Source organism: Neolamprologus brichardi, unplaced genomic scaffold (genome assembly GCF_056152115.1).
Source record: "Neolamprologus brichardi isolate AB-2024 unplaced genomic scaffold, ASM5615211v1 NODE_ptg000031l+_length_7269946_cov_1, whole genome shotgun sequence".
Taxonomy (NCBI): domain Eukaryota; kingdom Metazoa; phylum Chordata; class Actinopteri; order Cichliformes; family Cichlidae; genus Neolamprologus; species Neolamprologus brichardi.
Genome location: NW_028270136.1, coordinates 3,622,500 through 3,636,163, shown reverse-complemented (window position 1 = coordinate 3,636,163; position 13,664 = coordinate 3,622,500). Strand labels below are relative to the sequence as shown.

Sequence of the window (13,664 nt, the reverse complement as noted above, 5' to 3'; positions counted from 1 at the left end):
ACAGGGCCAGTCCCATGGTGGGGTTTTTTCCACTACAAATGATTGAAAAATTGGAAGCAAATAATGTCCTTACAAATATCTTTAAATGGCAATGAGCAAGCTCCACCTGCACCAGTGTAAGGACTGACCATGAACGCACTGGAAACTGCAAAGTTGCCTAATTGCCATTGCCAGCTATCTCCCGTTTAATGACTGAAAACAATTGAAAATGTGATTTCTGTCAGGAGGGCACTCTGCCCTTCTATGCAATTATATAGAGAGACTAAAGGAGAAGCAACAAGACCCACCACAGAACATAACAGGCAGTCAACTGCATTATTTACAGAACATGCAGAAAGTAAGTATTCCTGTTACTTGTTCCACATTTTGTTATGTACACCCTGTTTTCCCTGATCGTCTGTTAGATGTTTCTACAACTTGATTGGAGTCCACCTGTGGTAAAGTCAGTTGATTAAACATGATCGGAAAAGATCACAAACCAAGCCATGAAGTCCAAGGAATTATCTGAGACAAGATCGTATTGAGGCACAGATTTAGGGAAGGGTACAGAAAAATTTCAGAAGCACTGAAAGTCCCAATGAGCAAAGTGGCCTCGTCATCCATAAATAGAGGAAGTTTGGAACCACCAGGACTCTCCCTAGAGCTGGCCATCCGGCCAATCTGAGCGATCAGGGTAGAAGGGCCTTAGAGATGACCAAGAACCCAATGGTCGTTCAGCGTGACCACAGAGCTCCAGGATTGCTCTGTGGAGAGAGGAGGACCTTTCAGAAGGCCAACCATTTCTGCAGCATCAATAAGGCCTGTTTGGTAGAGTGGCCAGATGGAAGCCACTCCTCAGTGAAAGGCACATGACAGCCCAACTGGAGGTTCACAAAAGACACCTCCAAGACAACGAGAAAATGCGCTCGTCTAATGAAACAAAAGACTGTTTGGCCTGAATGCCAAGCATTGTGTTCGAGGAAACCCGGCGCCGCTCATCACCAATAGCATCCCCACAGTGAAGCATGGTGGTGGAAGCATCATGCTGTTGGGATGTTTTTGGCAGCAGGCAGAAAAAGATAAATGCAGCAATGTACAGAGAAATCCTCGATGACAACCTGCTTCAGAGTCTCTGAACCTCAGACTTTCAACAGGACAATGACCCTGAGCACATAGCTTAGATAACAAAGGGGGGCTTTGGGACTACTATGTGAATGTCCTTGAGTGGCCCAGTCAGAGTACAGACTTGAAGCTGACTGAAGATCTGTGGAGGGATCTGAAAATAGCTGTGCAGTGATGCTCCCCATTTAATCTGATGGAGTTAGAGACGCTCTGCAAAAGAAAATGGAAGAAAGTGCCCCAAAATGTGCTTAAACAAAGTACCGAACAAAGGCTGTGAATACTTATGTACACATTTTAGCTTTTTGTTTTTAATAATTTGCAAAATTGATCTGTAAAAAAGATAAAATGTGGAACATTTGAAGCACTGAATAATTTACACTAAAACTGTACAAGCAATACAAAAGAGCCAGGTGGAGTGGGGTTGCAAAGTGGCATGCAGAAGCATACAGCAACTATAATCAGATTGAAACATCCTGAGGTTGACTTCGTAGACGGTCAGAACCACCACACCTGAGATTTAAAATCAAGTAATGTTATTAATGTTTTTTTAGACCTACCAAACCATAAAATTAAAAAAGAGAAGACAAATCAATCCTGCTATTATTGGCTGATTTGTGATCAGTGAGTGGAGCAATTTCATTGTGTATTGTAGCAACAGTGACTCAGTTTCCAACATAGTGTCGCATTAATGTGAAAAAAATCATTGTTGTTTTGTTTTGAAACATGTTTCAGGGAAAAATTATTTTTGTGTTCTTTCATAAGACCACAAAAGATAAAAAATCCTCACTTGTTGGTTCATATATGAATATACAGTGGGGCAAAAAAGTATTTAGTCAGCCACCGATTGTGCAAGTTCCCCCACTTAAAATGATGACAGAGGTCAGTAATTTGCACCAGAGGTACACTTCAACTGTGAGAGACAGAATGTGAAAAAAAAATCCATGAATTCACATGGTAGGAATTGTAAAGAATTTATTCGTAAATCAGGGTGGAAAATAAGTATTTGGTCACCTCAAACAAGGAAAATCCCTGGCTCTCACAGACCTGTAACGTCTTCTGTAAGAAGCTTTTCTGTCCCCCACTCGTTACCTGTATGAATGGCACCTGTTTGACCTCATCATCTGTATAAAAGACACCTGTCCACAGCCTCAACCAGTCAGACTCCAAACGCCGCCATGGCCAAGACCAAAGAGCTTTTGAAGGACACCAGGAAAAGAATTGTAGACCTGCACCAGACTGGGAAGAGTGAATCTACAATAGGCAAGCAGCTTGGTGTGAAAAAATCAACTGTGGGAGCAATCATCAGAAAATGGAAGACATACAAGACCACTGATAATCTCCCTCGATCTGGGGCTCCACGCAAGATCTCATCCCGTGGGGTCAAAATGATCATGAGAACGGTGAGCAAAGATCCCAGAACCACACGGGGGGACCTGGTGAATGACCTGCAGAGAGCTGGGACCAAAGTAACAAAGGTCACCATCAGTAACACACTACAACGGCAGGGAATTAAATCCCGCAGTGCCAGACGTGTTCTGCTGCTGAAGCCAGTGCATGTCCAGGCCCGTCTGAAGTTTGCCAGAGAGCACATGGATGATACAGCAGAGGATTGGGAGAATGTCATGTGGTCAGATGAAACCAAAGTAGAACTTTTTGGTATAAACTCAACTCGTCGTGTTTGGAGGAAGAAGAATACTGAGTTGCATCCCAAGAACACCATACCTACTGTGAAGCATGGGGGTGGAAACATCATGCTATGCGGCTGTTTTCCTGCCAAGGGGACAGGACGACTGATCCGTGTTAAGGACAGAATGAATGGGGCCAAGTATCGTGAGATTTTGAGCCAAAACCTCCTTCCATCAGTGAGAACTTTGAAGATGAAACGAGGCTGGGTCTTCCAACATGACAATGATCCAAAACACACCGCCCGGGCAACAAAGGAGTGGCTCCGTAAGAAGCATTTGAAAGTCCTGGAGTGGCCTAGCCAGTCTCCAGACCTCAACCCCATAGAAAATCTGTGGCGGGAGTTGAAAGTCCGTGTTGCTCGGCGACAGCCCCAAAACATCACTGCTCTTGAGAAGATCTGCATGGAGGAATGGGCCAAAATACCAGCTACTGTGTGTGCAAACCTGGTAAAGACCTATAGTAAACGTTTGACCTCTGTTATTGCCAACAAAGGTTATGTTACAAAGTATTGAGTTGTATTTTTGTTATTGACCAAATACTTATTTTCCACCCTGATTTACGAATAAATTCTTTACAAATCCTACCATGTGAATTCATGGATTTTTTTTTCACATTCTGTCTCTCACAGTTGAAGTGTACCTCTGGTGCAAATTACTGACCTCTGTCATCATTTTAAGTGGGGGAACTTGCACAATCGGTGGCTGACTAAATACTTTTTTGCCCCACTGTATTTTCAGTGTCACGATTGTGGTGGGAATACAACCTGAAATCTAACGAAACCAGTGTCGAATGACAAACATCACATCTTCTCTCTCAAACAGTTTTTAGACAATGGTAACAATATTCGTTTTTCACCTGAGCTCATGAGCAGCACCGCCTGCATCAGCGCCACCTCCGAGTCATCCAGATTAAATTGTGCTAGACTCTTGCCCAGATCAAAGATGGCGTCCGACACCACGCCCAGCCCGCCGTTCTTCAGCTGCTCGCGTTTCACAGCCATCTCGCCGTTTAGAGTAAGAGTCTCGCTGTCGGGATCGTAGCGCACAGCGGCACGCAGTGACATGATCTCCATGCAGCAGCCTTTCAGCAGGATGATCTGGTCCTCACAAGGCAGCTGGGAAACAAGATTTGAGCTCGTCAGGAAATGAGACTACGGAGCCCCGCAGGGGACATGGGAGAAAAAAAAAAATTAAGATGGACTTTTGCGAGATCTCGCAAAACTAACTCGGGATCTCGCAAAACAAACTCGGGATCTCGCAAAACTTTTGCGAGATCTCGCAAAAGTTTTGCGAGATCCCGAGTTGGTTTTGCAAGATCCCGAGTTGGTTTTGCGAGATCCCGAGTTGGGAGATTTGCGAGTTGGGAGATTTGCGAGATCTCGCAAAACTTTTGCGAGATCTCGCAAAAGTCCGTCTTAATTTTTTTTTTCTCCCATGTCCCCTGCGGGGCTCCGTATGAGACAATGCTGAACTTCAATCAGAAAAGTCTGGCCTGGAAGTCAACAGTTGTCTTTGTTTTCTACTAGTGACACATTGATGATATAATAGTAACTAAAAGCTAGCAACATTAACAATTTGTTACAAAAATAAAGTTACACCAACTGCAATGATCTTTTTTTATTTACATTGACACAGTGTCCCGACTCTTTCACAATAACAAACAGAAACACACAGTGACATGGATTAGGACTGCTTTTCCTCCACCCATCATAAGAGGGGAAGGGTTATAATATTATATTCACAACAAGTCCTTTGCCAGGCTTTATGTAACCAGGAAGCCCCTACAATATACATGATGAGTGCACTCAGTTAGGTGGGAAGACATGCGATGGCACTTGCTCACAGATCGTTTGCACAGAGAGCAAAGCAATATCAGTGAGTGGTGAGTCACCACTTAATGCAGAGAGAGAGGGAGACAGCGGTGGGGGTGTGGGGTGGATTAGTCGGTGTAATCCCAGCTGACAAGCAGCAGGACAAAAGCTTCAGATGGAGGGAGTTCCCAATCAAAAGACCCAGCTTAGGTTAACGAGCTTGTTAGTGTTTACGCTCACAGTCTGCCTTTAAACGTTACAGTAAAAGCAGAGTGTGCACACGTGTCGTTTAGATAACAATGTTAAATCATTTATAGCCTAAATTCAAAGTGGAAATCAGAATTTAAAGAAATGACAATAAAGAAACTCACAGTGTTAAGTTCAGTAAAAGTGGAAGCTCGAGAGAGCGACGCATTTTTAAAGCCGCTGGATTGAATTGTTCTTGTCTTTGAAGTCGACGGGCTATATTTAGGTACTGTGTGAGCTGACATTTTGGGAAAAGATATAAAAGACTGAAACGGGGGTTTGGAAACCTTTCCTGGGGCACAGAGTAAGAAATCCGACTGCTGCTGATGTTTCTCTTAAAACTTACTGAATGCAGCATAAACTTAAACGACACTATTGCAGATTTTTAGAAGCCTCTTCAATTAAATGTTGCACATTATTTACTGAGGTTCTTTAATCTGCGCTACTAACTCATCTTGTTACCCGACTTTCATGTTAAGAGTAATTTCCGTTGATGACAGCTGGGGTCACCCATAAGTTCATGTTATCCAAGCCAGAAGGCAGCACACTGGGTCAGCTGAAGGAAAGTTAAGTTGAAGGGTTGCCATTGTGACACACTGGAGGAGATCCAGCATATAATGCAAAGGCACAACTGCGAGGGACAGAACGGGACTTCCAGGCAGTGATCTAGAAATAGCAGCAGAAGTGGAAGCAGTCCAGAGCTGCACGAGAGCATGACCTTCACGGTAAAGTGATTTTGGTGGCACAGGTTGCCTGATGGGAAGCGACCTGTCGGCAAACAAACACATTGCAGTCAATCGGAGGCAGGCTGTGCTGATGACTGCAACTCGTCTGCATCTCTTTTCAATAAGAGATTTGACTCAGCTGGTTGTATTCTGCTTATATTCCTACATAAAAGCAATACTGATAAGAGTCGATGTGATTTACTGTTAAATTGCAGTCTTGCAGCAAATATGTCATAATTTAAAGAGAAATATCAGATTCTTTTCTTTGATGAGGTTCCGTCTGGACTGGAATGTACGCCATTAATGTGAAACTTTGTGTAATTGAAACCTTTGTGTATATAAACAGCAACAGTTTTGCGATTATCCCAACTCTGTCATCACGAACAGATTGCATGCTAACTTAGACATGCATTAGATCCAAGACAGAGGATCCTGACTTGTGAAGTTATCACTGAATAAAAGGCGTGAGTGATCGGAAAGTTGGGAAACTGACGTGATGTGCAAGCAGAATCAAAGCCTGAAGATAAATACAAAACAAAGAGTGATGTAAAGCCCCACACATACCACATACCTCTGAAAACATGGGCAGTTTCTTGGCAAAGTCGACGACGCGAGTGATGGCAGGGGTCATTATCTTGGTGAACTCGCTGAAGACTTCCAGATCCACCTTATCCCCGTCTGAAGTGGGCACCATAGGACCCTGGCCAATATCATCGGGCTAGAAAGGAGACATTGTTCAACTATTAAATATCACAAGAAATATCTGCTGAATGAGACGCTTAACGCCCGGCCTGTGGGTTGATTCTCTTTGCGGATGTGACGCCCACAAGTGTATGGTCACAATTGTAATTTTTTTTGTGAATTGTTTTTGATGTAAAAGACCTGATTTTATGGTGGTATTGCACTTTTCATTTAGAGTTATGGACAATGTAATTGCGTGGCATTGCCACAAGGGGGAGATAGTGGTGAGTGCGATAGGCCGTTGCAACGCTTCTCTGCGTCAGACGAGGAAGAGCCTGCAAACCGAACGCAACTGACGTCTCCTGTCTCTGCTTTTCTGTTAAAAAAACAGGTCAGTAGTTCAAGTTTGCTCACTGAAATGTACATATAAAGGCAAGAAACCTTTTTCTGTCTTAGTTTAAAGACCACGAATGTTGTGTGAGAGTGTGTTTTCACCGATTGAGAGAAAGCTAGCTATACCGCCATTCCACTTGTAACCTAAATAGGCAGCTGGTCTTATTACCCGTTTTATTTTGTGACAAATGCAGCTCTTAAGACGCTTCTTTTATCCTGACATTATTGGAAGTTACAGTTGATTAGGACCTACCCAGTTCTTATGTGTCAAATGTAAATAGTCTGATGTATACTGTTTGTGGATGATTGTAAACTGTTTGTGAGCAATGGTAGAATATTTTTGTTTATTGGTTAAAAATGTAATATATTGTTGAATCTGTTAAAGTATAAAGAAAGTATAATGGCGACATAAGCAGGTTAATTGCAGTGTTAATGGAGCTGCACACAAATGGTTTTGATGCTGAACAGCAGTAGAATTGGTTACAGATTTACTGTAAAGGACACTCATACAATGATTATTTTGTAAGTTTATTTTTGCGTGAAAGCAAGGTAACCAAAAGGGTTTGAGCTATGGACCTAATTGAATGTGTTTGTGTTGTTAAAAGAGAAAGGTGTGCGTCTAAATGAAAAGAAAAGGACGTTGTTAAATTCTGTTAATAAATCAGACGAGGAAGAGCCTGCAGACCGAACGCAACTGATGTCTCCTGTCTCTGCTTTTCTGTTAAAAAAACAGTTTAAAAACAGACCCCATCGAAGGCCTGTAACGCAGAGGAGGCGTATCAAAGAAGCTCAAGGAAAAATGGAGTCGGTTTAGGAGATTACAGCTTTAGAAGAACACGATGTAATATAAATGCAAATGCAGCATATACGATGTTACGTTATGATGTTACAAAATGGAAACAAATATTTAAAACTGCATGTTTCTGGTCTTTGATGCCAACTGTTCAGCGGTGTGTGCAGGATGCAAATCACATCACAGTCGTTGTTTTAGTTTAAGCACATGAATGTTCGCTCTTTTGTAATATCAGCACAATGCCTAAGAAATTATTTCCAGTTGCTGGCGATCCAAAGCGTGAGCTGTGGTGTGTCCTCCTCCTCCTTATGTATCATGTTGTCTTTACCTTTCAACATAAAGCGCCCTGAGGCAGCGCTACATAAATGAAAGTAAGCTGAATCGAACGGTAACCTCGGCCTGCAGACTGTTACAAACGTTAAAGCCGTCTTTACCTTCATGGAACTGTTGCCTGGTAACAAACATCTGACCTTTGCGTCAAGGTAACCTTGGGAGGTTTAAAGCACGTGCGCCTGCACGTTACACTGATCACATGGGACGCCACAGAGCGAGCTGGCCGCGATGAAAAGGAAAGCTCTCAAAACGGCTTCTTTTGAAATGAAAAGTCGCCTTCTTTCATGTTGATGTTTGATATCTGAAGTGGAACTGACTTTCAAGGCGCTGTTGAATTCTGGAATAACGAGCTACATGAAAGAAGGAAGGAGCTGTTGTGAGGACCAAACAGCAGCCCGATTCAAATGCCCAGATCTGTGTTATGTAATGGTTTTCATATTCTAAGATGATGCTTTATGCTTTTTCCACCTCTGTTGCTGTATAATTTACATTTTTGCTTTCTATAATCTTCATATTTGTTATCTCTAAAGCACCGTTGGGTGTGCAGGCAGTCATCATTGGACCGTTTGGAGGTTTTTGTCCTGCACAGGATCCTCCTCGGTCACATTGGATAGATCTGTGTGTAATAAAAAAATTTTGCATGACGCAAAAGAGCGATTGTTGGCAATTAAGGTGCAAACGGCACCTCGGGTTCCTCCACGGGCTGTGTGCCACAGACGAACAGCGTGATGTAAAACTCTGCAAAGCTTTACATCACTTTTACAGCAGTGTCACGTTCAGTTCTCTGAACTGAACACGACACTGCTATTGACTTTCATGTGAAAGATTTCTATTCCAGTTTATGCAACAGTGCTCAGCCTAAAGGCGATGTCCACTCAACTAAAAGCCTACCAGGAATTTGCGCTTCTGTTTCCAGCTGGAGCCCTGGGCGTTGGTGTGCCGGTGGGCTTCGGTCACCATCCTGATCAGCTCCCACTCTGCGGTGTCTGGCTCTGGCCTCGTCTGTAGCATCCGCATCATTTCCTCTTTCTTCCTCTTCTCGCGATTCTCCTCGATCAGACGGCGCTTGGCCACGCGCTTTGAGTCATCCAACACCACTATCAGACAGGGGCAGGAAGGACACAGCAACATGGAATTGTTCTTTTTTTCTGTGGGAGATGAGTCTTTATGGAAAGCCTACCAGTTTAGTCACAAATAGGCACAGTGAACATGCATTATTGGACCGAGAAGCTCTGATATGTTTGTCTACAGCTGAGCTGGAAACCTTTCCAATGCAGTAGCTGTTGATCGCAGGTTTTACACTGAAAGGACTGTGCTAATAGGCTAATTATGCACTACGCCTGGATGCCTATAATCACAGCTCTCTTCCAACACGAGGACTCTGTGCACATTCAGTGTCAGTAATAATCAATCCCTTCCTGTAAGGACACGGGCTAAATCAGTTTTAGCGAACGTGTTCCAAACATGACAACAGAAGTGGAGAATGATCACAAATAGATGTTACTTCTGTTGCATAACACTTTGTAGTAAAATCCTATACACGCTGGCTGCTGTATAAAGGCACACACAGCTTGCATACAAGGTTGCACAGATGATATCCTGGTTACGCACTCAGTGCTAATAAAAGCACCTACTTTTGTGTACACTGCCATCCTCGTGCTTGCAAGCAGCTCTGGTGACACTGAGTGTGTTTATCAGACGTGACCGAAGTCTCCTCCTCTGCTAATCCACTGCAGTAAATGGCTTACAAATTTAAAGCACTATTGCTGCTAAAGCAAATACTAAAACAAACATAAAGAAGTAAATATGCTACAAATATTCTGAATTTGTGTGTGAGGTTTTGTTAAACATCCTGGGAAAAACAAACCCTTCCCTAGATCCACACAAGCAGATGCACTTGCAAAGATGCTGATGAGCATGTGAGTGTGTTCCCCATCATTCATCGCTCTAACTAGTTAGACTGCAACGTTGTGCAGAAATGTGTGAATACCCAGTAACACGTTTTTGCAGATTTTGAAAGGGTGTACTGTTCATCTCAAATTAGAGTCCAGTACAAAGTTTTTATGTGCACGCATGCACGGGTTTCACGCTTCGATGCTCTTGCCTCTCACTTACTTTGAGTGGATCCATCGTTCTGTTTTGTTTGTGATGAATATTTCCCTCTCTGTGCTTGTGGATAAGGATGACTGATTGTTGTAGTTGTATGCGGACAACGCTAGGTGCCGATAGCTAGCTTAGCTCATGCTAATCAAAGCTCCGTTAGCTTGTTTTGTGAAGGATTTTTATAGATGCTTTGAAGATTATGCCAGCACAGCTTCAGGCACAGCTACTGTAACAATGTGCTCTGCTCACGTGGGCTGAAAAAGATAAAGCCAACGCAAAAGTAGCAAAAACTACTGCATAGCTTCACTTTACATAAAAATGACACAGTGCATGATTTCTTTCTTCTTCTTCTTCTTCTTCTTCTTCTTTTTAAATCAATCCACCTGGATGCTGAGATTGGTGCAGGGATTTGACAGGTGTCACAAATCAGGGAGTCTTTTGGAACATTTTAATGTAATTAACTGAGCAACACTTTGACTCTCTGTGGGGTAACACAGCGAACATTTTGATTCTGATGAGTAAAATTCTTGTATTTTTATCACTTTATTACTCAGCACTGGTTAGCAGCTATCAGCACTTGTACATTTGATGAATGCCCGTAGCTGAGCACACTTGCAGGCATTATCAGATTAACAACTAATCACCTTCTCTTCTAAATAGAGTAACTTCTGGCTCTAAAAGTCCAACACCGCAGATAAAACAATCAACTAGCACCGTAACTGCCAGATGCAATCTATTTTACTTTTTTACTTCTATGTGAAATATTTATTTTTACTAGTTACTAGTTGTAATTTTTTTGTTTTACTTTCTCTGCACCTTCAATCTGCCTTTGTGTAAGAAGGCTGCTTTTTAAATAAATGAACCTCGGTGAACTAAAAATCGTTACCTCTTCTCTAAAAACTATGACGAGCTTAAAAAACAAAGAAAACACTCACAGTCCATGGCCATGCCCACAGAGATGCATTTCTTAAAGCGGCACAGCTGGCACTGGTTGCGCGTGATCTTGTCGATGATGCAGCAACCTTCATATTTACAGGAGTAGGACGGATGGAGGTTCTTCTGGATGGTCCGGCGGAAAAAACCCTGAGAAGGAAAGAGGAACAGGTGTCTTCCTGTTAAAAGGGAGTTTTTCCTTCCCACTTTCACCAAAGTGCTTGCTCATAGGGGGTCATATGATTGTTGGGTTTTTCTCTGTATGTATTACTGTAGTTTCTACCTTACAGCATGAAGCGCCTTAAGGTGACTGTTGCTGTTATTGGGGCTGTATAAATAAAAATGAATTGAACTGTTGTGAAAATTAAATTCAGCAATTAAATGTTCTTGTGTTCTGATTACAATAAAACAAGTTCATTAAACTGTGAGCCAAGATCCTGCTTTCCAAAAATCGTGAAGTAATGAACTGATGCCTGAGCATCTCTCGTAAGCTTTACACGAGACGGTTCGATTGGAATAACACAGCAGACGTGGTTTACAAAGACCTGGTTTGAACCAAAAGTGGAGCGAGGTAGGAAATGTTACTCTGTTATTGGAAAGTTAAGTTCAGTTCAGTTCATTTTTATTTCAAACATGAGCCTTCACAATCATTACAAAATATCATTCCATTATTTGTTTGAAAGGAGTAGGCAGAAGTATTTACTTATTTGTCCCTACCCCCTCAAGTTTTACCTCTCATTCATTTAATTTATTTATTTATTTATTTTTTTAGTCTTAAATTAAACAAACAACATATGAAACAAAAGTAAAGCAAAACAAAACATACATAAATCAAAAACAAGAAATTAGCAAGCCCCACCACAGTATAGTTTCTTTCATATGAAAAATACAGAAGGTGTATATTTGCAGATACACAAGTTATGGAAAAACAAACAAACCAAAACAAAAAAAAAAAACCCCAAAAAAGAACCACAACACCGTTACCAGCAACATTACCGTCCTGGGTTAACCCCGTTTTCTTCATTCTTATACTTATTTAAAATTAGGTTTTTATATCTTACTTTAAACTGTTTTATGTTTTTACTGTCTTTTATTTCTTCTGTTAGACTTCCATAATTTAACTCCTGCAATTAAGTGAATACGAAACAAGTGTTTCTGCCTGAGGAAACACATTTAAATGTAAATGTTGCTTCCCTGCGAGTGTGTTATATTGAGAATAACTGCAGCCAGTTTGAGGGGCTGCTGTCAGGCTGCCAGTCCTTAGATCAGTTCACCTCTGTGCCAGCCATCAAGGAGTCTGCTGCCAACTCACTAATGTACAGTATGGCACATATCACTGTATTTAACACAGGAGATTGATGCTTCCTTTAGTGATTTTTTCCCTGAATGTCAAACTGCTAAACAGCTGGATGCTAAACATCATAAAAGGCTGTTTTTTCTGTAGCCCACAAATCAAAAGGGACAAATAAAGAGACTATCAGACGTGTCAGACATGATCACAGAATGAAGGAACCAATTTTTCCACTGTTTGGCTGTGCTTTGTAAAATTGCAGTGCACAGGGGGATGGGACTTTTTACTCTCGTTTTGTGCTGAGAAACTCATTTAGAGTATTTAAGGTGGAACTGTTAATTTCCTGTGCATGACTCCTCAGTTTTACAGCCTTCTTACTATCAAAGAGCCGGCTGCTTCGAGTGAATGTGAAAATGCACTGATTTTTCTAAACACGTGTCAGATTGCTGCTCGTGTGGAAAGGGTTTATAAATATGAGCATTTTCAAAAACCATTTGTTCACATTAGAAGAAAACGTAGCGTAGCTTATGAGGCAGTGGTGTTACTGGTCACATCAAACTCAACTTTAATTGGTTTTATGAACTGAGACCAGTCTGACAGCACTGACGTGAACTGTAGTGACAGATTTTCAGTCAAACTCACCTACTGTGTATATTAGGACACCAAATGTGTTTTCATCTTGGGCTGCAAACAGTCCCAAACAAAGTCATCATTCTTACTCATGCTGGGAGCGCAACAGCTGTGGTACCAAACAGACTAAATAAAGACTAAAGTGATTTCCTTTAAATAGTAAAAGCTGAATATTTTTAAACCAGTCATGCTGCTCAGTCACATGAGGATCGTTAACAACCTAAATTGTGTAGGACAAAGCAACAAAGAGGCTATTGCTACTGAAATTGCATGAATGCTTGTTAGCAGCTAACATGGTTTGTTAGAGAGTTATCTCTGGGATGCTGGGATGATAGCTCCCTCAGGACTTAAACTCCGGTGAGAGAGTGGGGCACAGAGAGTGATGTCCGGATATACTTTAATGGAAGTTAACAGCAGCTCAACAGTACAGCAGTAGGCATACTTAACGAATGTGGGAGGGATGGACAGACGTGTGGTTCTGAATAACAAGAAACAAGGAGAAACAGTTTTCACATGTGAATATAACAATCGTTATTTCCCAACATTATGCCAATATAATGAACTGTAACATAAATAATCAGCTGAATGCCCTGACATAAGAAAGTCCCACAATCCCATTTGAACAGGCAGGAAACAAGAATATCTGCATATCTCAGGCAACAGAAAAGACCTAATGCCCCCAAATTAGGAAAGGTCAGTAATTACATGGTCTTCAGTGCCCTCTAGTGGCTAAATAACACAACCGCGGTACACAGATCCAACCCGCAACAAATGCTACGGTGGTAAGTCACATGCCTCTACCAATCTCGATAAATCTCCTAGCATAAACCCCCTGTAATTAACATCAAAGTACAACCCGTGCTATAAGTGGAAATAGACTCGTAGAACTGGAGGGATTTTGACTCACATTTGCACAGGAACGCACACGGCTGGAGATCG

General features: G+C 41.9%; 1 protein-coding gene across 4 annotated transcripts in view; it reads right to left on the bottom strand.

Annotated features, from left to right (window-relative positions):
* LOC102790037 (thyroid hormone receptor alpha) overlaps positions 1-13,664 on the bottom strand; it is a 144,882-nt gene that overhangs the window by 10,615 nt on the left and 120,603 nt on the right. For all 4 annotated transcript variants that reach the window (XM_006805117.3, XM_035914014.2, XM_006805119.2 and 1 more), the window contains 4 exons: positions 10,807-10,954; positions 8,660-8,865; positions 6,140-6,286; positions 3,643-3,901 (listed from right to left, as the gene is read on the bottom strand). In XM_006805117.3, the coding sequence (XP_006805180.1) occupies positions 3,643-3,901; positions 6,140-6,286; positions 8,660-8,865; positions 10,807-10,954 (760 nt within the window). The remainder of the gene's footprint in view (positions 1-3,642; positions 3,902-6,139; positions 6,287-8,659; positions 8,866-10,806; positions 10,955-13,664) is intronic.